We start from the raw sequence: 26,616 nt of genomic DNA on the forward strand, positions 1-26,616 counted from the left end.
GGGATTGCGAATTATTAGAAATGTTCGATACAAGGGAAGATTGGTAAACTCTTTTCCCCTCCTGTATTCTCTGGATTACAAGGCACGCTTTTTTCCCCCATATATAAAAGAAAACAATTGGAGTGCGTCTTATAATCCAGTAGGTAGGTGCATGTGTGTGACCACATCTTTATAACTTTATTGACAACGCACGTCAGAGAAATATCTCGAACATTTCCATGGGGAGGGCAGTCCCAAAATGTCAGGCTTATTTAAATAGGGTCCTACATTCATGAAAAAAGAATATTCAATGCATTTTTTCCATTTTCTCTGGTAAATACCAATAAAATATATTATTTGGGAACTTTAAGGTGGGTGGAGGGCAATCACTTGTATTGCCCCTTCTCCATCGATCTGCCACTGCCAGGCACAAGGAGTTTGTGTTATGTCTTACTTTCCGGGGCATCTTTTAATACTCTGGAGAAAACGGTGAATTCCATGCCGACCGAACAAACGACAACAAACTTGAGATACGAAACAAAACACTTTATGGTTTTTAACGGGACACTGGAACGACAAAAATGGGCCACTGGCGGCATCCAGTTGCCGGCTACACACACACACGAGAACCAACCACAGCTGGGGGAATTAGTCCGGATTTAAGTTTGGCACTTTAATTATTTCATCCATTCGAGATTAGCGGTTCCACGTGACCCGGCTGAAACGGAGCAACGCTGTACAGTGCCAGTGGTTATATGACTATTCAGCGGGTGTCTGCTGCGAAGTGGACGCACGCGGTTGACAGTGGAGGTTGGGGGGGGACTTGAGTGTCAGTCGCAAGGCGTTGATGTTTCCAGGCAGCTATACTTTTCACAGTTTTAAGAAAATCAATTGCATCTTGCGCGTGCACCGGTGTGTTTGCGGCATACGCCGCGGTCATTTATAACTCGCCTTGTATGTATTTAAGACTGTACTTAAAACGAGGCTAAAGTTACCGTGCCAACAAACCGACTTGGCTATTACTATACTCTTTGGTTCCTTCAGTAAAGTCACGTAGGTAGAAAATAAAATAAATCACGATGTTTCCGGCACAACACAAGCGTCCGTCATCAGAATGGAGCCCAGGTCGCTTGTGTTGTGATCTATTTTATTTTATACCTTACGTGACTTTACCGAAAGAACCAAAGAGTATGGATTCCTGCAGTCACGAAAGCTTCAAATCAAGATTTGCTATTACTGTATACCATATTAATAATCTGGAACATTAATCCACATTTTAGCTCACTATTTAGCGTCACTGTAATCAGCTCCTCAGCACTTTGACGCGTATTTTCCAGAGAGACCAGGACAATCGTATTAGGAAATATTCTTTTTTGTGTAACATATATTCCAAAGTAATTTGTACTTTGTGGACTTTGGGTTTACTATTCTGAGCTACTATTCCATAGCTGTCAACCCATACGGTTCACCCCGTTTTCTTGTACAGGGAAATTGAGTTTTCAGGTCCATACGGCTACAGCCGTTTCATTACGGGCAAAAAAATATATTTTTGTCTGTTTGTATTTCTCCCTTGTGATGGGACTCTGTAGGATCAACGTTGAGATTTATATGGGTACGGGGTGACCAATAAGGTCTGGCTCGGTCTGTAATAAGGTAGGCACTGATAAGTTTAAGGTATACTATTCTCACACACAATGGCAAGCCTTTTTTCCATCTCTTCTCTGCCCTGGAGGGCCACAACCCAAAACATGAGCCCACTCCTGTATGTGTAGTGTTATATATCAGCATTTGTTTAACACGATGATAGGAATTTGTAATCTGTGTTAAACAAGGCGATGTGTCCTTTTGTACACACACGTAAACACAAAACAAATCCGGGCTAAAAAGATATGCCAATGTCAGACCCACATATCTGTCAACCATATAGTTTACCCGTATTCTGTACATAGAAATTAAGTTTTCAGGTCCATACGGCGTGCAGCCGTTTTAATACGGCCAAAATTATATTTTTGTTTATTTGTTTGTGTTTCTCCCTTGTGATGGGATTTTGTAGGATGAATGTTGAGATTTATAAGGGCACTGGGTGACCAATAAGGTCTGAATTGGGCCGTAATACGGTAGGCACTGATAAAGGGTTGACAGGTGTGGGCCCATTATGCTGTTGTGAAAGATGGCAACAGTGGTACTCATGAAAGCCACTGTACAAAGCATTGTAACCAGTGTGATGAATGGCGCCTTCACTCAACGTTACACAGTAGTGGCCTTCTCCGCGTCTGCGATTTTTTTTCTTTGTGCACGTTCCAAACACCTGCACACTTAGAGAAAAAGAAGGGTAAAAGGTGCAGCCCTGAAATTACTTGCTCATGCCACTGCAGGGATGTTTTTTTGTTAAATTATTTTAACTTGTGAATTTGTCTGAAATCAACTTTTGTCGGTTGAAATGTTTATAATATTATATTGATTATATTAGTGTAACGTTTTGGATTGTGTCTGTTACGCAGCTACGTATTTGCTTCATTGTTATACAGGACTTGTTTTTACGTTATTGCTTTAGTTCTTTGGTGACCCGAAATCACTCTTCAAAATGACTCATCTTGGTCTCTTGAGTTCTCACCAGGATAAAACTAAACTTGAAACTTGATCTCAAGAGAACTCCCCTTCGAGAGTATTTTGGTCTGCTCTTCCATGCTGGTGAGACATCGTGGAAGAGGTGGGAGTTTCCACATTGTATCCGGCCACATGCGACCTCACAATTGACTGTGGTGATCCCATTCATGCTCATGGGTGGACAGTCGTGGGAGAGTTGGAGGATTTAAGAAACCTGCCCCATTGTTTCAACTGCCAAGCCGATTGATCAAACAGAACTCTGATTGCAAGTCCATTGTGCTGCCCATTACAACCAAGGCAACATCCTGGCATCCTTATAAGGATGTTATTTAACACGTAGGATTTAGCGGCCAATATTATTCATAATAAAGGTTTTTGGGTTAGATCGAGTTATTTATAAAGTACGTCATACTCAAAAATTGTAAATGTTGTGGATTCACTCTTCAATACAACGGTGGGCTAAAGTAGTGAACTATTTGTCTTTGTCAACGTGACACATTTTTTACTGATTGGCCGTGTCGGGTAGTGGAAGGTTGCGACATATTTATAAATTAAGCGATCTAACCCAAAAACCTTTATTATCAGGATGTTATTATTTGGAGGGCCAAACGGGGTGGTGCGGTAAGAACAGCAGACAGATCACGTAGCCCGTACGACCCTGTCCTGGTTTTCCTCGGATCATCCTCTTGTTAAGGTAGCCATCCTGGTTAATCTGTAAGTCTTCCAGGGGACATTAAAAGCCCCGGTTTTTGTCACTTGAGCAAAAAGACCCGTTCAAGAAAATCCATTTACATTTAATTCTATCTGCATGCACTGTGACATTCTTCATCACGTGAAATGGTCCAGTTTTTTGTACCTCAAGAGGTGGCAACTCTACCAGCATATCCGATCAGCCTGTGCCTTTCCGCTGAAAAAAACAGCTATTGCGCATAACATTCCATTTTCCATGTGCCTTGACCCCAGACCTATCTTACAATATAATTTATATACAGTAATAACAAAAATGTTCTGACCTTTGTCAAGCCACTGCTAGATTAAGGCCTCCCCATATCGTTCCAGTCATGAGGAGTTGTTTGATAATACTTCACCACACTGGTCATGACAGGTTGGAGAATGCCCCAAGAACAGTTGAGATCGCAATACAAGATGCTGTACAAAAAAACCAGGGGAACGATGCAAGAGCTGTTTGGGGTAATTTGTAAGGTGGCTTGAAAGCAGTTTCTGCAAACGTCTGGAAGGAGAACAAACACTTGAAAGCAATTTCTTGTTCAAATAAGCATTGAGGTGGTGGTCATCCACTGTTTATAGCCCTGAGGCAGTGGTGGAGATTCCACATTCCTATGGTTGGAGCAGAGTCTACCCAGAGGACAACCGCTGTTGGCTTCCCAACAAATCGCACCTCCGATTATCCCCGCACGCCCGATAATCACGGTTGGCTGCGTTTGTTGCGAAAGAAGTTCAACATACATACAAAGTGATATTCATTGTATTGACCCCGGATGAATGATGGACTTTGTCAACCTCCAGCCAGGATCTGAACTTGCAACCTTCCTGTTGCACGATGCTTGCTCTTACACTCGCAGAAATATGGCCAAATTGATGTATTTTTCAGATTTGCAATTTTCCCCCCAAACTTCAGCAGAACCCTCTTTACATCATCAACAAGTGAATTACGCCCTTGTTGTCCCAATGGGCTCGTACCCGGTTCTAAATAAGAGTCACTGATTGGTCGTTCACGTACAAAATTCTGTGGTGGTGGGGGGAAAGGAGTGGGCGGGGGATTGTGGCGCCACAATGGCGAGATGTTAACTCCCTCGCCTGGTACGCAGGAGTTAGTGGGTTCAATCCCGACCCTGACGCCTGCTGTATATTTCAAGTTTGCATGTTCTCCCTGTGGTCGGGTGGAGTTTTCTCAGAGTCCTCTGGTTTTTCCCTCCACATTTCAAAACATGCGTTTAGATTATTTGCCTGATATACATTTCCAGATGCTGTGCTAGCATTTGTGATAGCCAGGTCACTTCTGAAAAAGAGCTACAGTAAAACCTTGGATTGCGAGTAACTTGGTCTGCGAGTGTTTTGCAAGACGAGCAAATTTTTAAAATAAATATTAATTTGATAAACGAGCGAGGTCTTGCAATACGAGTAGTACGTATACGCTTTGTCTGCCGAGCGTCACGTGATCACAACTGATATACGAGTGCTTTGGATTACAAACACGTTTCCGGAACGAATAATGCTCGCAATCCAAGGTTTTACTGTATATAGCTCAGTGGGCCTTACATGGTAAAATACAAAATAGTTTATAGTTAATGATGAAGCTTTCAGGCTGTGCCTCTAATCAGCCAGAAAGAGAGTAGCTGGGAGGGGGTGAAACTTACAGCTCGCCACTTGTGAGCATCAGGACATGGCGTATGTGTTCACTTTCACATGACCGCGTTTGGTGGTAACGTGGGAATACAGAAAACTGGAACGACAGTTTACGACCATGTGATTTAATGTGGTCCAAGTGCATCCACGGGCATTTATTACTGACTGCAAAAACACTCGCTGATTGCACCGCAAGCTTTAAATGAAACTGCACTTTTAATTACTGTACCTTGCGTAAAAATTCTCATTTATATTGCGCGTCTGTAATATTTTGTTTAGGTATGAATAATAATTACAGCTTATATAACACCTTTCATAAAATCTCAAGGTGCTTTAAAAGTATTATTATTTTAACAATATATTTTAAATGTTTTTTTATACATAACATCCACAGACATCGCCTGATAATAAAAAGATTACATGTAAAATAAAGCATTAATATTATTAATATTGTATATTGTCAAATGTTATGTTACGAGACGGTGTCAGCCCAGAATATACTAGTTCTTTTGAAAATGGAGAATCAGGGGTAGTTCACACGAGGTTAGAAATCATCTCCTCGTGTGCAGGTGCCGGATGGATCGTTACATCACAAGATCTTGAGGTAGCGACGACGGCATGGGGAGGCATCCATCCAGCAGTGGATTGAACGTGGCTGATGATGAGGATGATGGCATGAAGTAATAACAGTTGCAGATATATATGATGGTTTACAATTAAGTCATGGGTAATATTGTATTGTAATACAGTCATACCTCGGTATACGACCGCTTTGGAATACGTCGAATTTGGTATACGTCGTGTTTTGACGAGAAAAAATGTCTTGGGATACGACGTTTTGCTTGGGATACGACGAGCTTGCTAGAACTTGTATGGGTCGGCATGAGTCACCGCGTACAGTACGCGCGTACACAATACTGTTACGGCTCTGACAAGCCGTAACAGTATTGTGTGGAATGACCAGACAATGTCACACTTCAGGAACATTCTTAGAAGAAGGCAAAAACAAACCTCAATGGACAGGTTTTTAGTAAAACTCAAACCTGGTGAGCCTCAACCAGGTCCAAGTCAAGAAAAAAGACGAAAAAGAAAGAAAAAACCCCACAATTTCAGCTTCCTGAAGTTTTAATGGAAAGGGACTCTCCTTCCTCACCACCATTCTCGCAGGCTATCAACTCCTCTCAGCAAGGTAAAGTGACGTTAAATTTTATTTTTATTTCAATTTATTTGTATTTATTTATGCATTTATTTTAATTTATGTATTCATTTTAGTAATAAGTAGTGTCTAAATTATTTTATACAATCCCATTAATGTATAATATACCATATAAAATATAACTTCTTATACTCTGGAATGGATTATTTCCTTTCCCTTTATTTCTTATGGGAAAAATTCGTTTGGTATACGTCATTTTCGGTATAAGTCCTACCTTCTGAATTAATGAGGTATACCGAGGTACCACTGTAGGTTAAAGGGTATGCTTTTAAACGGTTTTGTTGAAAATATAAACATTACTTTTCCCCATTAATATGGTATCCAATGATTGAAAATCAAACAAAATTGGTTATATTTTACATGTATAGTGGAAATTGAGACTTCCCTGTTTTAATATTTTCCCAGTCAACACATCAGTCCAACAATTCTCATCCCAAGTCAACTGATGATCTTGGTCAACTCATATCCTCTTTCAACTCAACCTTTTACAACAAATCACCCCATTCATCACATTCTCTTCAAAACATCTCCCGAATGTCATCAGCTCTGTCAACACATCAATCCAGTCAACTTAATGACCCCTGTCAACACATCTCCCTTGTCAACATACCTTTATGGTCAACTCAACATACCCAGTAAACATATTTCTTACGTCATCACATCAGCTGTCAACTCACCTTCCCCCCCCCACACAAAAGAAGACATACAAGTGGATTTATGTAGCACCTAAATGCAACCTCATCTCAAGATGCTGTACATAAACAGTTGGTCATATTCTAGATTTGAAGCTTTCGTGACTGCAAGGATTCATACTCTTAGTTCTTTCGGTAAAGTCACGTAGGTAAAATTAATAAAAATAAAACAATAAAAATCACGACGTTTCGGAGGCAACACAAGCTTCCGTCTTCAGGTGAAACCGTCACAGCAAAATATCTGTACCTTATATAGTGGTTATATATATGTGTTGTGTAGGGAAAAAGGGAATGTCATGAGGGTAGACTTCTACAGCGACAGGGAGTCAAATGTACAAATGGCAGGGGAAAGGGAGATCCAGCCTATGGCGACTGCAGAGGAGAATGAGCAACATCCCACTGAGCAAAAGGTTGATTGCCGTTTTCAACAGTCTTTGTTGCTGGAGTGGACAGTGCATGGAGAGGAGTAAACATTTTTTTCTTTCCTTATGATGGGAAAACCTTATAATGGGATGTCTCATTAAGCGATCCACTCAGAGGCTTCCTGAGATGCTAAGTGGGGAAATTAAATGCCTCCGACAACCGATAGAGTAGAATGAGATGAAGGGATAGAGGCGAGAGAGTGCATGGAGGGGATTATAGCAATGTGAGGTAGGAGAGTGCTTGGAGGAGAGTAGAATGAGATGAGAGGAGAGAGGTCAGAGAGTGCGTGGAGGGGAGTAGAGCGAGATGAAATGGGAGATGTAGGAGAGTGCTTGTAGAGGAAGCTGGGCGACATATGAGAATCAGAAAATAAAATTATGCGTGGATGGGAGTAGAGTGAGATGAGAGTGGAGTGGAAGGACACGGGGACACAGATACAAGGGGACACGGGGACACCAGAGACAACAATGGTACCGAATAGTGCTGCTGCTGCTGCTGCTGCAGAAGGCGGCGTGGTGAAGCGCCGACTCGGCTGCCACCGCCGCTGCCGACGTCGCCGCCGCTTCTACGCCAGGCATGGCTCCTCGCGCAGCCGCCTACGCCGCCCGAGCCCAGCCTTGCCCTCACTACCCCTGCCGCACGAGCCCTGGGCGTCCGCTGCCCGCTGCCTCTGATCCGTTCGGATGCGCTCGGCCGACCTAACAAGCGTAGCGGCAGCAGCAGCAGCACCGGCACCGCCGCAACCGCCAACTGCAGCCGGCATCTAATTAAGCTTGGCGTGGAATTGCTTTAGTGGCAACGTAATTTTTCCCTCGATTCATTACAAATATTTTTCGTTTGTTACAAATCACACTTCTTGCTACAATTATTGTAATTACATTGCTGCTCGTTGTTCTCTCTCCCCCTCTCTCGAACAATTGCTCTGTCCCTGGATGGATCTCGGTGTTTGACAATGAATGAGCAGTCCTGCATGAACAGAGGAGTGAGCGGGCGGGCAGGCGGGCGGGCAGGCAAGCGAGCGAGCGGGTGAGCAGGCGTGCGTGAACACGCGTGTAAATCGGGGGAATCCTCGAGTGAGTGAGAGTGGGAGAGCGAGCGAGTGTGCGCCGGATGCACACGCAATTCACATGTCACGTGTGAAAGGTCGACGCTGGGAAAGGAGGAGTGTGGGGAAGGGGGGTGGGGAAGGAAAGAGGAACGCCTCACATGTACACACGCATGGAAGCGCACATGGCTGAATTTTAAATTGGACTGAGCCACTTTTGCACAAATTGGCGGGGGAGTGTGCCGACATCGTCGGGAAAGATGCAATTTATAAGGGGTGTTACAACCGTGACCAGTTCCATACAATATCTCGAATTAAATGTTCTCTTTGTTTGCAATGTAAGTCAGTGTAAATACATGGACATTACACCCTCAATTGTATGCAACTGGCCACAGAACCCCACGGAACCTCAGGATTTTGGCAAATTGGGCCCTTAGTCATAACAATACCATGGGTCTCTCTACCCAATAGCCCTAATTCACATTTGCCCAGGGCTCAAAACTCCAAAAAGGCAGTACATTTATAAAATGCATATTTGTGTATTATATTACCCACTGTTTTATTTTGTACATGTGCTCACGTGCAAGGAGAAGGGGATTCTTTTCTGCTCTCTTGGGACCAGAGACACGGGTATCCTTCGATTTACGAAAGGGATGCGTTCTTCAAAAAACATGCGTCGATACGAAATTACGTAAATCGGAAAATGTTTTCCCCCCATTAATTTAACACAAAAAATTAGGGATGTTTCATTTCCAACTCTACTCCTCACAATACAGTACAGAAATAATAATAAAGAACATGAATATTAAAACGATTGAATAGTAATTAATAATCAAAATCCTTTTCAGGGAACCCACCCAAAAAAAAATCAGCATTTTGGAATGCCTGGAGAGGTGAATTGATCCTTATGGCGGTACCCCGGGGTACCAAATAATACAAAATGGCCGAGGAAATTTAATATTTTATTTCTGGGACACTATTTTTTCCAGGGGTGTACTTAACGCCGCGGCTGGGGTACCAATCAATCCGAAATCAGTGCTACCCCGCGATGTCGAAATGCAGCGAGGACGATTGTGCTGAAACCCTGAACGCTCGTATGCACCATAGCGCATCGTGTACAGCTCGTCGAGATGAGTCGATTGCCGCATCGCCGACCATCAACAGACATGACATTATACGAGAGCCGGGGTACTATGGTACCCCAGGGTACTGCCATAAGGTTCAATTGGAGGCATTACTGTTGCACTGTAGGGTTACCATCACGCTGTCGCAGATGGATGACGCAGCCTCCCGGGTGCTTCTTGTTTTATCTCATTTCGTTCACACAGAAATTCGATTTCATTAATTGAAAGGTTTCTACGATATGTTAATTGCTGAAATGCGAAATTTTGTAAACCGAACATTTGTAAATCGAGGCATACCTGTACATAAATCCAGTCATGCCTGGATTCCCATTTTTTCGCGTGCATTATCTGGCAGCCATATTGCAGGGTCTTGGTAGACAGGGCTGACTATTGTCTTACCCGGCCAGGGGTTCATCCTCATCATCTTGGTTAAGAGTCAGGCAATCGGGCATAATGGCTAACCCTGACCTGCAGTAAGTTAAAAATAAGCCCTTATTCCCGGAACAAAACCACCCTCTATTTAGTTACGCGTATGGGGTACACACATATGTAGGATGGACAACAACAGGAAAATTAAAAGTGTGTTGTTCAGAAAAGTGGAAGGAACCGGAATGAAAGGGAGACCTAACAGAGAATGGCTTGATGACATAAGAGATTGATGCTAGAAAGATGTGGCACTGCTTGAGCACATTGGCTCAAGACAGAAGTGTAAAGAAATGACAACATGTGCAGTGGACACCTACGGGCTTTGTACCCATGGATCGTGATGATGATGGGGTACAACTCATTCAGCAGAGAAGTGGAGCTCCCTGTTCACGAGACTGAGAGTTCAGACCCTGGCCAGGGTTGACTCAGCCTACCATCTCAGCCTATCAACCCACAATCTACCCCATCACACTTGACCTGCCGATTGACTAACCGTGGTGTGAAAATCAATAATGCTGGGTGGACAGAGGTAGGAAGGGGGGGGTTTAATAAACCTGCTCATTGTTTCAACTGCCACATACAGAGAGATCAATTCGCACCGGTGACCTCTGGGGTTGCAAGTCCAGTGTGCTAAGAATTTACACCAAGGCAGCATCCAGTCACATTAAAAAATATATATAAATATCCGCAAGCCTTCTGGTTACATTTGTTTTATTGTATTCTAATTGACTTTACGTAACATAGATCGACCTTGCAAAAGGGACAGAGTTTCGTCCTTCTCAGTGGGGTTGAATTTTCATTGCTGGTTAAATAAAGGATATGAAGACAGTACTTATAAATCAATAGGGTTGCCAAGTATGCATGTACATTCTTAGAAATAAAACCGTTGTGCCGAGGCAAAAAGTAATTACGCCGTGCATCACCGCATGCAGCACTATACATCAATCGCTCCGTCGCGGCCTTGACTTTGCACTCCGTAGGAAGTCAATGTGACAGGAGAGGCCACTAACTCACAGATGTGATTTCCATAGATCGCTTCACCACCGCTGCACCGATTACTATATTTCCACCACAAACTTTGCGTTCACGCACACGTGTGCGTTTCACTTCTCCAGCGTAAATGACGATGGGGCTTAAGTGCTTCGTTTGGTAGTGTCGTGAGAATGGGGTGCAAAAAATTATCATTCAATGCCTGCTTAGCACCTACCCTTCAGAATGTTTGCACGAATTATCGTGTGACAGATAATTCGTGTAAACAATGTGTAGGGGCACCTCCTCAAACCACTGCTGTATAAGGCCCTCACCAAACTCGTGGGGGTTATTTGACCATCCTTTATCATGATGGTGAGTGCGGGTTGGTAAACACAGGAAGCATAGATGTTGGAGTATAGAAGAACAGTATAACAAATGATTTTGCTGCTCAACACGTAGCACAGCAGTTACCCATCCACGAACTATTCACACTCAATCCTGCTTAGCTTCTGAGATATGACAAGATCTGGCACATTCCGGGTGATTTAATAATATGCAATTATTATATTGTCACGTCAATAATACATTTTAATTGTACTTATTTTAACTGTTGTTTAAATGTGTTCCGAAACTTTAACTGCTTTTCCAGTTGTCCAACCTTACCCATGACCAGTCATGCAAAGGAGACGACTTTGACTAATTGAGTGCAATCGCACGTGAAATATCAACACCATTGGAACCTCATTTGGCAGTAAAAAATATGATAATTGGTTTTTTAACCTCCCATCTGACAGCAAAACTGACACCTTTTTTTACAAGGAGTCATGTTTGCATAGACCACAATACCTGCAGTCATAATGCGCCTTTTGGCGTCATCTGGTCCAACCCATGTGAGACTAGGCTCTAAGGAAAGCTGTCTCGGGTGTGGACCAATCAACTTCAAGGACAGTGCACATTATCAGAATTATGTTTTTGTTTGCATTATGACTGCAGGTATTGTGGTCTATGCAAACATGACTCCTTGTAAAAAAGGTGTCAGTTTTGTTGCCAGATGGAAGGGTAAAAAAATAATTATCGTGAAATATCAACATAGAAAATAAATGCCACAAACAAAATGTCCCTGCTAACGCAGGCCAGCAGGCTGTATGAAAACGAGAACAGCCTATAAAGAGCCATGATCAATCTTCATCATCCCTTGCAGTGACATCATCATCAGACACCGTCAGCCTGGCCCTTGGTAAAAGGCTTCCCACAAGCTCACGCATTGGAATCAGAAGGTGTGCAGCTGCTGATGATCTCACCGTAGAGTATGAGTGTGCGGCCGGATTAAACCTCGTTGATTATCACTTGCCCAAGATGGCCTGGTTAAGGTTGACTCGTTGAACATCAAGCCTCAGGAACACCGGACCACTTGGACGACAGATGGTTTACGCTAAGCACACCTTACTCTCTATCCCCACAGCCTATAAATAACAACCTGCTAATTTATCGTAGACACCCATCGAAGCACGAGCCTAGCTCAACCCTGCTTAGTTTCTGAGATCTAATGAGATCGGGTGCATTCCGTGTGATTTCGTCCAAATTAATTTAGACTTATAGTGTGTATAAATATGACTGCATCCCACGACACTACAAAATGTATACACGGGATTGTAGGTCTTCATAGAGTAGGGAATGAGGGATAGAATTCGACAAACAAGACAGGGGAACAAGACAAGATGAAGATAAACGTGCGAATGAAGACACCTCATCGAGAGAGACATAGACAGAAGGCAATGTAATTTAGGCTTTGCTGAAGCTCATAATTCTATTGCCATACCTAGAATTCTAAATGGTTGGCACTTCTGCTGATTGGAAGAGCCACTGGGGGGTTTACGAGATGTGGTTTATATGAATGAAGTATATTTGACTTAAAACCCACATTTATTACAGTAACTGCTACCAGTTCAATACGGATGAACTGACAAGAATACAATTCTATTGGATGTGCCATGCACAGGACAGCCGAAAATTGTATTTAAACTAAGTACTGTACAGAATTCAGTGAACAATTTTTTTGTGGTTAAACATTAACAGACGTATCATAGATCAGTCACATATCCAGCCAGTGCTTTCTGCATGTGTGTAAAAACAAAAAAATATAAATAGATCACACCAAAACTCTCCAGCAATTTCACACAGGTCAAGGATCATCTAAAGCTGCCCTTGCCTATCTGCTGTCAACAGTGATTGATAGTGCCGCATTATCCCTGCAGTTATTGCAATCCAAACACTATCATTTGATGCCCGTCTCTTGACGAACAAACGCGAGCCACCGAATTAACTTCTGCTTAATTGGGTTAACCACAGAAAGGTCACAGGGCAAACAAAAGCTCACAAGGGGGCACCCCCCCCCCGCCATTTGCTGGCAAAGAATTTCCGAGGATACACGGAGAAGCGTATCATGAATAAAATGTTAAAGAAAATTGCCAGCGGCCGACCGTGTAAAAAGAAAAACTTTATTTATTTCCCCCCCATTACCTTGTGCTGCATTATATCGCAAAACTAAAGTGGAAATTCCATTTTAAGTGTTTTATGCAAACAGCCACATGCATTTGCACAATCACAGACGACGTGGTAATGATATGGAGAGCGACAAGATAACGTAAACGGGTGACACGTTTGAATTCTGTTCCTCCTAAACAATAAACCAGCCACAACCATCACCGAAAACGTAACCCTACAAATATCTGTAGCCCGAACTCTAACTTAAACCTAAACGTGTCCATCTCCAAATCTAGTCCGAGCCAAATCCTTCTGACTAGCACTGATCTTAGCACCAGAAAACACTGTCATGATTACAATTGCACACCAGTGATAAAAATCGGTTAAGTCTAGTTAGTTGATGTTTCCAGCCTAGTTACTAATAACTGCACAAAAATTAAGTTAAATTGTGTATAACCTAATTTAGCTTATTTCAGGTCCATGAATTATATTGTATGGTATGATTGACATGTGATAAAATTCCTTGCAGGGCAAATACAACAAACTATGAGATGAAGTGCAACTGTGTTAGAGAACGTAAATCAAATATCACAGAAATAGCTTCAAGTGACCTCTATTCAACATGGTCGGGGCACAATTTCCTCACTCACTATACTTTCGAGAGGAATGTTCATCACATCACGATCAAACCAACATTTATACTCAGAGCTAGAATTTCCAATTAACACACTAAGGCGTAATAAGTCAGGCTGCAAGTCATCATGATACAAGGGCAAAATAAAGCACTCAGTGAGGCTTTCCTGGGTATATAATTGCTGTTATTATTTTGTACGGTTATTATTACGAATGGGAGCCGCATTCGGCCCAAAAGCAGGACTGATAAAAGAAACGAATAATTTACCATGAAAACGCATTTACCACCAATTCCCAGTAATTGGTTTCTGAGGTTTGACCCGAACAAAATATGTGAAAAAAATTAGTACAAAGCGCAGCCTGAGTAACATAAATCACCGTCCCACTGCTTGGCAGGCACAATAAAAATTCCCATCGCCCTCTGCATGATGCGTCTGGCCAAATTTATGAGAGTCCATTTGTTCCAGGCCAGTACACAACTATAAGAGTGCTTGTACACACCGGCACACACATACAAATACAAAGATCCCCCGTGTAGCCTTTATCAGGCTGTTGGAGCAAGTGCTGTTAGCAGGCAATTATGAAGGCCATGCTGATGGGGTGGGGGGGAGGAGGTTGGCTAACACCATGCCCTTCCACCTTTGTCTCTCCAGTGTTGATGTTTACACACTGCACCAGGTCATTATTGAAGGCTGAGATAACCTAGAGGAGGCCTAGAACCAGTTCAAATATTCACTACTGTTATTGGTCGTGAGTAGGTATGGAACTCAGGTCGCCGGGTTTGTAGCACACTACGTGAACTACTGTGCCAACACTTCCTACACACACCAATACTCACATGCACACACAGACATACATGGTCACATACACATGTACACCAGCACACATCGCCCCATACAGACACATTACATAGCTGTCTCTGGTGTGGACCATCAGTTTCATAGACAATGCATATATTATCAGAGTATGTTTTTTGTTTGCATTCTGACCATAGGTATTGTGGTTAATGGAGACATGATTCCTCGTAAAAGGTTCCAGTTTGGTGTTTTAACATCTTAACACCTGTTTGGTTGCCAGAAAAAAGGGGAAAACCTATTCTCCTACGTAAATATATTCTCACATGCACATACCCGCATACACAGTCTCGCACACATACACAGGTTCACACATACAGTTTCTCATACACACGCAGACACCCATGTAGTCTCACACACAAAGGCACATGCACTCACACATCTTCATACACAACGAACATACAGACATGCATTCAAAGACACAGATTACCCTGAGAGGCTACACAGACTATTGGGGCAAGTGCATGTTAGTGGACACCAATAAAAGCCGACGCAGCATACCTACAAAGACAAATATTCCCTGTATAGCCTTAACAGGCTGTTGGGGCAAGTGCTGTTGGCGAGCAAAACGCACATGTAGTCACACACCAGAATACACATACGCAACCAGATACATACACACTCAAAGACAAGACACACACACAATGTCATACGCACGTTTGCTAATAGGGCACATGCGCTCAGTGAGCACCTATTGAGGCTATCAAATGAGCTGGTGGTGCACACACATGCCTGCTCACCTTTGTCTCTCCAAGTGCAAGTATTTGCTGGCACGCAACACTAACTGTACTAACTTGAGGCCAAGTGATTTTATATTAAGCGCAACCCACGTGAATGTACTGTATATTGCGGCACCTGCTCAGATTAATTATTAGTGTGCTCATAACTTAGGCATGTAATGATTCATCTGTTGAAATAGATTTGTACGCTCAAATTACAGGCGTTGCATTGTGCACGTAAACAAACGATAGTTTTCAATCTCTGCAAATTATAATCAAATTATTAAATAGAACAAACAATAAGATGAATCAGATCTGGGCCGGTGACAGGTGACATGGCCCATCAGTGGTGCATTTGCTGCTTGTTTGGCAGGTACACGGTTTGAACACAGCAGGCTTCCCTGGATATTACCGTTGGTGTATTATCATAAACTATCACGTGCCATTAGCTGTGAAGTGGACGTGAAAGATCGCCTGATGTCATTCTAAACAAGTAGGCCATAGTCTACCAATTCTAAATATTATTCGAAATTTACTCCATTTAGGTTACACATGGCAATATCGCTCAATATTGCCAACCAATGCAGACTGTGTCTTTGAAATATAGATCCTTTGTGATAGCATTGCGTTATAAAAATGCCGTGAATACCAAATGTACCAAATTAATATAAACAAAACAGAACAACCAAGAGAAGCACTGGTTTCTTAAATCGAATCATGATCTTGAATAATGGAAATTCGACAAGTATTGTTTACTAACAACTAAAACATTTCCTGTATATTAATTCTCAAAACACAAAGGCAACAATCCCCTGTATAAAACAGACTGTAGGAGCAAGTGCTGTTAGCGAGCGCCTATGAAGGTCGGGACAGCACACAAGGGGGTGGATGGCCAGCATCTTGCCCGGCTGCCTTTGTCTCCCTAGTGGCGATGTTTACAGACCTCACCAGGTACTCATTTGAGGCTGAGTCGACCTAGGAGAGACCCAGAACCGGTTCAGATAATCGTCACTGATGGTGGCTGTGAGCAAGACTCAAACTCTTGGTCACCAGGTTCGTTGCACAACGCACTATTGCTCCCTAACACACACACAGTCTAATCCAAGACATTAATAGAGCCCCAGGAAATGTTTATAAAATGACTCCAGTACATTTGTATACCCCCCCCCCACCTACATTTTGTCATGACACCGGTCTCCCTGACAAAGCGCATACAGCGACGCGATGGACGCACGACCGGTTTTAAATGACGGGAAAGAATGAGGTAAGCGGCGAAGGTCAAGACTTGGAGGTCAAACCCCTGATTTTACTCACAGCTTTAAAAATGAGCTATGGCGAGCGAGTCGGCCCAGTGATTTAGGAGTTGGGGTCAGTCAAGGACCTAACCTGGGAGCTTTGTAATTTACGGGGCAAAGGGGGTAGGGGGCGACAGAAAACAAATACAGAAATTTCAGAAAATGGCGCATACTGTAAGGCATACTTGCACCAACAGCTAATACAGCAGATACAAAAATAAATATGCAAGCAAGGCATTCGGGGTTGTTCGCATAATGCTTCGTGATTTACATATTTCCCACTATGGTGTGCATTCATTAAAAACTAAAATGTTGATATAGTTGTTTCTTCCAAATTTCGTTTGACTGGTAAGATTATTGGTTCACGAGTAGGTGGTTAATTATTCACCGCCTTCCAAACAATTTAATTGTCATAATTTGATGCCACTTAGATTGGAGTAACACGTTTTTTTGGTCTCTTTTCACAAATGCAACTTATTTGCAACGGCAAGACATTACATTTATGTGGCCGTGCTGCCACCTAGCGGTTATGTACACGGCATCATAGCATTAACGGGCACACGGCAAAATTCGGGCGTAATCTTAGTTGAAACGCAAAGACTTTTAAATCCACCGTTAGGCACTCCGTCATAGCACTCTAGTGGCATCACTACTTCAATGCATTTAAACGTAATGGAACGGCCTCACTGAGACTTCGCCAGAGTGCCATAATGCCGTGCTTGACCTTGAGAAAATCTCCTTTCCACATGAACAAATCTTTAAGCTTGTGTTGGACCAGTCCAGGATACACAGACTTAGCATTTATCTACAAGTGCAGTAAAATATAAACGCTGGCTTCAGACTGTGCACATGATAACAAAGCTATAACAACTAGTTTCAGTCTCGGTCTGACGAGCTGGTCGTTGGGTTCCATCTTCCTGGAAGTGAACCTCTCAGTAATACGATTATCGAAAGCGGCAGGTGTGGTTGCATGAGTAACGTTTGAATACTGAACAAAAAAAGGGTGATCATATCTGGAATCATTTATACACATACACCTGGCATATGCAAATGCAGTGCTTAAAACACAAAGAGTGTGGTCTATCGAGCTACAAATTACAACTGATCCATAACTTGTTCACCCAGGAAAGTGTGTCTGAGTCTCAGGGTTAATTTTCGGTATGGTCTTGCTTGCGAAGTTTTACAAATTCAGCATGTGTTTTTGTTTTTGTATGTGGAAGGATACTTTACTTGGAGAAAAATCCATGCATCCATGTGGGATAATACTCAACAATCCAATATAGAGGAACGCAGCAACCCACTCATTGAACTGCAATCCACTTGCAGGTATGGAACACGCATACATACAATGCGTATAGGGTCCACCAACCCCTTACAACTGGGACTATAAGTAACTATTTGTCACTAAGTGACGGAGATGTCACTAAAGCACGTTGAGTGTGGAAAGCTCCCTGCTGCCAGAAAGCCACAGGACAGACTCAGGTATTATGGGTTGACTGAGATAACTGGCACATACACCACCGGTGCTCGCCGCTTTGCCAGCTTGCTGTGTTTCAGCCACCCAGCACTCTGCTTGTTGTTGTGTCGCGTTTCCGCATTTCGTTATTGTTGGAGGGCGGCTGTCTCCAACTGGCCAACAGCGTCCTTCACAAGCCTTCTCCACAGAGGCCAACTTGACAGCGCTGATACCGGTCATCGGCAAGTCCAATCAGCTCCAAATATTCCCATATCCCATCAGCCCATCTCTTCTCCAGTCTGTGGTCCCCTCTACCCAGCTAAGCGGAAGCTGCTTGGGCAGATGGTGATTGGTAATCTGGTCTACATGACCCGACCAATGCCACCACACCCGCCACAGGGGTTCACAGTTGGGGCCACGTCCAAATCTTTCAAGCATTGGTGAGCTGCTCACCAACCCCAGCCTGGTTAACTCCAGCCTGGTTAAATCCAGGCTAAATCGATGGCAGGCCAGAGTGAATGCTTCAAGCCATGGCAGGTGTTCATGTAAAGAAGTCCACGTTTTGAGAGCGAAGGAATGAGAGGGCATCATTGCGATTGAGTAGACCTTGGGCTTTCGTGAAGGCAGCTTCCATACAGCATTACGCAGCCGATGCAAAGACAATTAGGGTAAAAAATAACACGCTCACTCACCCACTCTGGCTCGTCATAGAGACCACTTGCCACCACCGCCTCAGTCCCCCACACCGTGCCACTCATGCCAGCGCCAGCCAGCACCTCTGCCCCGGGCGTGTCCGGCAACTGCTGCAGTGATCGGCGGAAGCCCTGCGGGCTCGGCAGGTGCCACGTCACCGGTGAGTCCGTGAGGCTCCCCTTGCCTGCCCGTGCCTGCCGCCCGTGGCCGGGGAGGCTGGTGCCGCGACGCATGCCCGCCCGTGGCAACGCCGCTGCCGCCGTCGCCGCCACCGTCGCCGATTGGAGCTCACTCACTCAGCCGAAGCCGCTCCTCCCTGCATGTGGACAGAGGCGCCAGTGCCACGAGATAAAATGGTAAAACGGATGTGCAGACGTTTACTCAGTGCACACTACCTGCGAAAACATATGGATGAGAAATATGGGACATTGATGAAGAAAATTGGAATAGCTGAAGAGTGTGCAAAGATGTGTGGAAATGCGCATGCTTGGAATTACACTTGAGAGGAAGACAGCAGTACACATGTACGAGGAAACATATGCAAGATAAGCACCCGTTAAAAGTCGAGAGCCACTTTTGCTGTGTGTCGAATGTTCCTGTTAAGTATTTCACAATGCCCTTGCATATGCAATATCATTATAATGCAACAGTGTGGATTCCAAGCAAGCACATCTCCACGGTTCTTACATACTTTTCAACGTACTTTCTATTTAATTTTTCACTGCATTGTCAAGACGTTGGAATATGATCAGAGAACACATACGCAAGTTAAAGATATCCATTGACTGTTAGGAATAATAAGTGGGCTTGGACGAGACACGTCAGCACTAAAAGGAATATTGTTCCAGAGGTCAAGACTAACTCCACTGGCAAAGGAAGGAAAACACGCTCTAGACGACTAAACTTTTTATTTCACCAGGTAAGGCCCACTGACCTATATCGCTCTTGTTCAGAAGCGACTTGGCCACAGATGGTAGCTCAACCAAGTGGCTTATTACGTGGACATTTATAGCAGCCAAATACTCTAAAAGCACGTGGATTCTAAATGTGGAGGGGAAAACCAGAGGGCCCGCAGAAAAATCCACGCGTCCACGGGGAGAGAGAGGGACACGCAAACTCCAAATATACAGCAGCAGCAGGCGTCAGGGTCGGAATCGAATCCACGACCTCCTGTATACCAGGCGAGGAAGTTAACATCTCATAGCCACCGTGATGATGATGATGATGAGAGAGACACGCAAACTCCAAATATACAGCAGCAGGCGTCAGGGTCGGGATCAAACCCACGACCTCCTGTATACCAGGCGAGGTAGTTAACATTTCCTAGCCACCGTGGTGATGATGATATACAGCAGGTGTCAGGGTCAGGACCAAACCCACGACCTCCTGTACACCAGGTGAAGTAGTTAACATCTCCTAGCCACCGTGGTGATGATAATATACAGCAGGTGTCAGGGTCGGGATCGAACCTCCGACCTCCTGTACACCAGGCGAGGTAGTTAACATCTCCTAGCCACCACGGCGATTATGGTAACGGGCTGAGGATGCCTTCATCTAGCAGCGGTTGATAATTATGAAATAAGTAGATAGGCTGACTGCGATACAGAAACATTGATAAGTATATTCGGACAAACTGACAGACGGACTGAAATATACGAATGGAGAGATAAATAGACTTAGAGATTAACAGACTGGCGGATTAATGGAATGACGAACAGATAAGAATAAACTCTTTGATTTTTCGGTAAAGTCACGTAGATAAAAAATAAAATTAAAATAAATTAAATCACGACGTTTCGGAGGCAACACAAGCTTATTTTTTTACCTACGTGACTTTACCGAGAAAAAAAAACAAAGAGTATGATGGACCCTTGCAGTCACGAAAACTTCAAATCTAGAATTAACAGATAAGAACAGCTTAAATCAAAACGTGCATAAAGACCGCAATGGTTTTTTGTTAAACTAAAGCCTTGAGATCTTGACAGTAAAAACACCAGATTTTGTTAAGACATTTGTTATTCACTGAATGTTGACAGGAAAAAAAACAGATATTGTTAAGACATGTTATCCATTGAATGTTCTTGACAGTAAAAACACCTGATACTGTTAAGATAATTTTTATCCACTGAATGATCTTGACAGTAAAAACACCAGATATTGTTAAGACATTTGTTATTCACTGAATGTTCTTGACAGTAAAAACACCAGATATTGTTAAGATACTTGTTATCCATTGAATTATCTTGACAGTAACAACACCAGATATTGTTAAGACATTTGTTATCCACTTAAAGTTTACGCGTGTCAACGCAAAGCGACACATAATGTCAAACTCTTGCCCACGTCACAGAGATTTAATTTACGTAAACTGCCGCCAAGATTAAACACAGGAACAGTTACACATAAACACTGCGAGCACTAACATTAACACACGCGGTTTAAAACTAAACAGTGTGTGTGAATAGTCAAGTTAACTTCAAACGTGAGGCAAAGTTAATGTTTTAAAAGATCATTCTAACATTGCAAAAATTGTACTTACAACAACACACGCAGTAACAACAATAGCCGTGCCAATAGTAAATTTAAAAAATAACATTACCGCTACAATTAACCCACACTACACGATTAACTGCGGATTAATTAGAACAGCACTGTAAGATAGTACAGTGACACTATTAGCCAACGCAGCAACGGCAGCGTTAACGCGAATAAACTATCACGACGACGCTCGCACACGCGGCGAACTCAGCACGAGACGACGAGGCAAGTACATTTACCCCCCCTTAGCAAAAAAAAAGGTTATAAACAATTCGCCGGCGGTAAATTTTAAATCGTCGACGGGAGAAATTCACCTCCTCGGCGGGCGCCCCTCACGTCGACTGAGGGGGGGGAGGGAAGCGCGCGCGCGCGCCCGGCGCGCGGGGCCCCGTTACTCGACGCCCATTGGTCGCGCGCCCGTTTAGGCGCCAACCAATGAGCGGCCGTCTCTTTGAAGATCTTTAAACCGTATTCTTGGTTCTTTCGGGTAAAGTAACGTGGAAGGGAAGTAATAAAATAATAAAACAACAAAATAATAACATACAATTTAATTTAATTAAAATCATTAAATAGTCAAATAGTAAACTGGTCAAATAATAAAATAATATTAATATAAAACAATAAAAAATTCTCACGACGTTTCGACTGCAGCACAAGCAATCATCATCAGGTGTGAAATCCACAGCAAGAAAATTTGATTTTTTTATTGTTTTATATTTTTCTTATTTTATTATTTCCCTTCTACGTGACTTTACCGAAACAACCAAGAATATGAATCCCTGCAGTCACGAAAGCTTTAAATCAAAATCTTTAAACCGGTTAATTTGCATGTCATTATGGGAAACCTTTTGATGTTGCTGTTGTTGGTGTTAATTCCAGATTTGAAGCTTTCGTGACTGCAAGGATTCATACTCTTAAGTTTTTTCGGTAAAATCACGTAGGTAAAATAATAATAAAATGTAGTTATTTTTCATTTATTATTATTTTATTATTATGTTGACTTTACCGAAAAAACCTAAGAGTTGTTGGTGTTGTTGGTGTTGCTGCCGCCAGTGTCAGAGTATGGCAACAACAAAAATAAGAAGAGGTGTTCTGTCCCTTTTCTGGCAAATAAAATAGGAGTTTGTGTTAATATGTTCGAACACCAAATGAGGAATCTTTTTGCAAGGAATCAAGTTACTGTATTAGGGGCCGTCCATAAATGTCGTCACGCAATTTTGGACGATTTTTGACCCCCCCCCCCTCGTCACACAGCGTTACAAAAAGTCAGACCCCCCCCCTCAAATATGACGTCACAAAGCTCTGCCCCCCCCCCAAACCATATTTCCATTTTGAAAATAAAACATGCTTCAAATCGCTTTAAACTATTGTCATTGTAGTGCGTATTTAATGTGGCGCTGCACTCTGATGTTGTAGGAGTGTTGTTATAGCAATTAGTGTTGTTATAACAATTCTATATTTATTTAAAGTTGCGCATTTTGATGTGACGTCACATTTCTCCCCCCCTCGTCACACATCGTCACAAATGTCTGACCCCCCCCCCCCCACTAGGTGCGTGACGTCATTTATGGACGTCCCCTTAACCACAAACGATACTTGTGGTGAACACGCAAACCATAAGGCTGTCTATGGTGTAGGCCAATCAATTTAAACGACAATGCATATCAAATATGAGAGCATGTGTGTTTGATTTGATTCCTGGAAAAAGGTTTGGTGTTTAACATCTTAACACCTGTTTTATTGCCAGAAAAGGTTAAATCTATTTTTATCTTTTCGTACTTGCATAATTATATTCACGTCTATGCAATTTCGTATTTTACATTTATTTTGTTAATTTGTATTCACAACAACGTGAATGGTTGTTAATTTTGTTGTTGTTGTTATGTACGGTATTTAACTTGCGTCTAAACTACAGGACCAATATCGTAAATAGTTAGGGTCTCTTAGAAGCAACTAGAAGTTCCTTCAGCCATTGCTGGGCTCTGTTGGCGACCCTTATATGGTTCAAGGTGCACCTAGCCTGGCACAAGAGCCCCCTTATGACGTCACCGCAACTTCGTGGCGTACGGCGGTTGTTGTTGTTGTTGTTGGGACACTGAATGTCGAAACGTGTCCGAAGTTTTTAAAATATTGTGTCAACCCATACGGTTTCCCCGTAATATTGTACAGGGAAGTTGAGTTTTCAGGTCCATACGGCGTACAGCCGTTTCAATACGTGCACACAAAAATCATACAGCCAAATAAATAAAGTCGTGGGACAGATGAAATGCGTACAAACAGGACTGGGATGTACATTAATCTTCTTGGTTCTTACGGTAAAGTCACGTAGAAGAGAAATTATTTAATAAAATGATAAAAAAATGCACTGAAGGATTATTATGTGTTATTTTTATTATTTTATTATTTCCCTTCTACGTGACTTTACCGAAATAACCAAGAAGATGAATCCCTGCAGTCACGAAAGCTTTAAATCGAAATGTACATGAATGTATTGTTAAATCCTTCATAATTGTCTGTGTTTATTGGTGTGCATTTACAACATGAGTGTGGGCATCCACATATTAAGCAAGCATCAGCATGCAAGATCACAGACAGTAGCATAAGTAGCATCAGTGACACCAACTATCAAAATTAATACATAAAACAGTTTTTGTTTTGTAACATAACTTTTACCTATTTGTTTGTGTTTGTCCCTTGTGGTGGGACTTTGTAGGATGAACGTTGAGATTTATTAGGGCACGGGGTGACCGATACGGCCTGAATTGGTATGTAATAAGGTAGGGGCACTGATAAGGGGTTGACAGGTGTGAGTTAGCTTTGAATGTGCATTATGCAAAAAGCATTTTTTTAAAGCCTTAAGATCTGGATGCATTGTGATCCTCTTGTAACAACAGTGAATGCGTTACTTAGTACAGCACGCCGGCGGTGTGTTGGGAGAGTAAACCCACGAACATTGACAATTCGAGTACGACGTTTCGCCAGTAATTACAACCAGCATCATCAAGCGACAGCCAGATTTGGAGAGCAGGTAACTTGGGCACGCCCGCCGTGCGGTCGCTCAATTAATCATTCCGACGATGTCGAATACCCGGATCCAAAAGTGCAGGTAACATAGTATACAATATAAATCAATTAAGCGTATGAATACTTAATATTTGTACGCTTAATTTACACACCGTCGACCACGTTAATTGCATATCGGATTTGCGCACCACGTGATTGGTCGAGACGGGTCCGCTGGGCGATATCGGAAGCAACGCGAACGAACGAGCAATTATTTATCGAGGAGCTATGGAGGAGGGCAATTTTACCGAAACGTCGCATAACACATTCCTGCGGAGGGAGCTGGTAGGAACGTTGGGTTGCTCGGTCAATGGCCTGCAGGGTCAACGGCGGCGTGGTGTATTCCGCAAATATGCCCGACTGTGAGGGCGGGCACAAGCCGGCGTGAGTAGGTTAAACGTTGAGTTTTATAAGGGCACCACGGGGTGACCAGCCCCTCCTCACACAGCCCCACCCTTCCCACCCCCACCCAGCCCCACCCAGCCCCTCCCCATCCAGCCCCTCCCCACCCTCCCCTCCACACCAGGCCCCTCCCCACCCTCCCACCCAGCCGCTCCCCACCCTCCCCTCTCCACCCAGCCCCACCCCTCCCATTTTTGGTTGCACGACGGACGGACGGACACAATAATCCCCTGTGGGCTGGTGTAACCAGGAGGTTCCTACCAGTATTATATACTACTAGCCTTTTGCTCGTCCAAGGACGGGTGTATTGCAGTAAATCTGAAACTTGCAAACGAAAAGCAGACCGCGACGTGGTATTAATTGCATGCATTCGTGTGCAATTTGTAAGGGCGCGGTGACACAGACATTTTATTTAAAGGATATAATCCCTTGTTCATCATTCCATATCTCGAACGCGCTACGGAGATCGCGTGATGTGAGGGTTCTGCCTTTGTAGTGAGGGTTGTGAGTTGACGCCGAGGAGGGGGGAGGATGCGCCTCGCCCCCCCCCATGTGGAGTGACGTCACCCGCTAATTATTATGAATGACCGGGGGGGTCCATTTGGAGGCTGTCACCTGTTCATGATTATTAATGAGGGGGGCTGTTCGATGTGGAGTGACGTCACATGCTCATGATTATTAATGAGGGGGGTGTTGCCAATGTGGAGGACGTCACCTGGTCATTATTATTAATGAGGGGTGTTCGTCGACGTGGAGTGACGTCACGAGCGTTGTACACAGACATTATTGGCTCATTATAGTAGGTAATAATAAGGGGGGGGTGTCCATTTTGAGGACGTCACCTGCTCATGATTATTAATGAGGGGGGCTGTTGGATGTTCAGTGACGTCACCCTTTCATGATTATTAATGAGGGGTGGGGGAGTGACCATTTGGAGGACGTCACTTGCTCATGAATATTAATGAGGGGGGCTGGTCGATGTGGAGTGACGTCACGAGCGTTAAGGACATTCCTAGGTGATTATAGGAGGTATATTTATCCGCCCCCCCCCCCCAAAAAAACTCCTTTTAAGACATCCACAGCGCTATTGAGGAAACGCCCTTGGAGCTCGAAAAATATCTGACCCCTCCCCCCTAGGGGGGGGGAGGGGTCAGATATTTGTGACGATGTGTGACGGGGGGGGGTGAGAAATGTGACGTCACATAAAAATGCACAACTTTAAATAAATATGGAATTACATTTTTATTTAAAGCCTACGTGTTAAATTGAGGGATTCGTATTCTTGGTTCTTTCGGTAAAGTCACGTAGAAGGGAATTAATAAAATAATATTTTAGATTTTTTTTGTTGTATTTTTATTATTGTATTATTTCCTTTCTACGTGACTTTACCGAACGAACCAAGAATATAAATATAGAATTGTTATAACAACACTAATTGTTATAACACTCCTACAACATTAGTGCAGCGCCACTTTAAATACGCACTACAATGATAATAGTTTAAAGCGATTTGAAGCATGTTTTATTTTCAAAATGGAAATGTTTTTTTTTTGGGGGGGGGGCAGAGCTTTGTGACGTCATATTTGAGGGGGGGGTCTGACTTTTGTGACGCCATGTGACGAGGGGGG

General features: G+C 43.2%; 1 protein-coding gene across 1 annotated transcript in view; it reads right to left on the bottom strand.

Moving 5' to 3' along the window:
• The window catches only part of LOC144947317 (transmembrane and coiled-coil domains protein 2-like), a 76,049-nt gene extending 54,194 nt beyond the window's left edge, over positions 1 to 21,855 (bottom strand). Inside the window, exons 1-2 of the mRNA XM_078876568.1 lie at positions 21,838 to 21,855; positions 18,985 to 19,301 (exon numbers count right to left, since the gene is read on the bottom strand). Coding sequence (XP_078732694.1) covers positions 18,985 to 19,218 — 234 coding nt within the window. The 5' untranslated portion in view covers positions 19,219 to 19,301; positions 21,838 to 21,855. The remainder of the gene's footprint in view (positions 1 to 18,984; positions 19,302 to 21,837) is intronic.
• Positions 21,856 to 26,616: the final 4,761 nt, after the last annotated feature.

Source organism: Lampetra fluviatilis, chromosome 44, assembly GCF_964198595.1.
Source record: "Lampetra fluviatilis chromosome 44, kcLamFluv1.1, whole genome shotgun sequence".
Lineage (NCBI taxonomy): Eukaryota > Metazoa > Chordata > Hyperoartia > Petromyzontiformes > Petromyzontidae > Lampetra > Lampetra fluviatilis.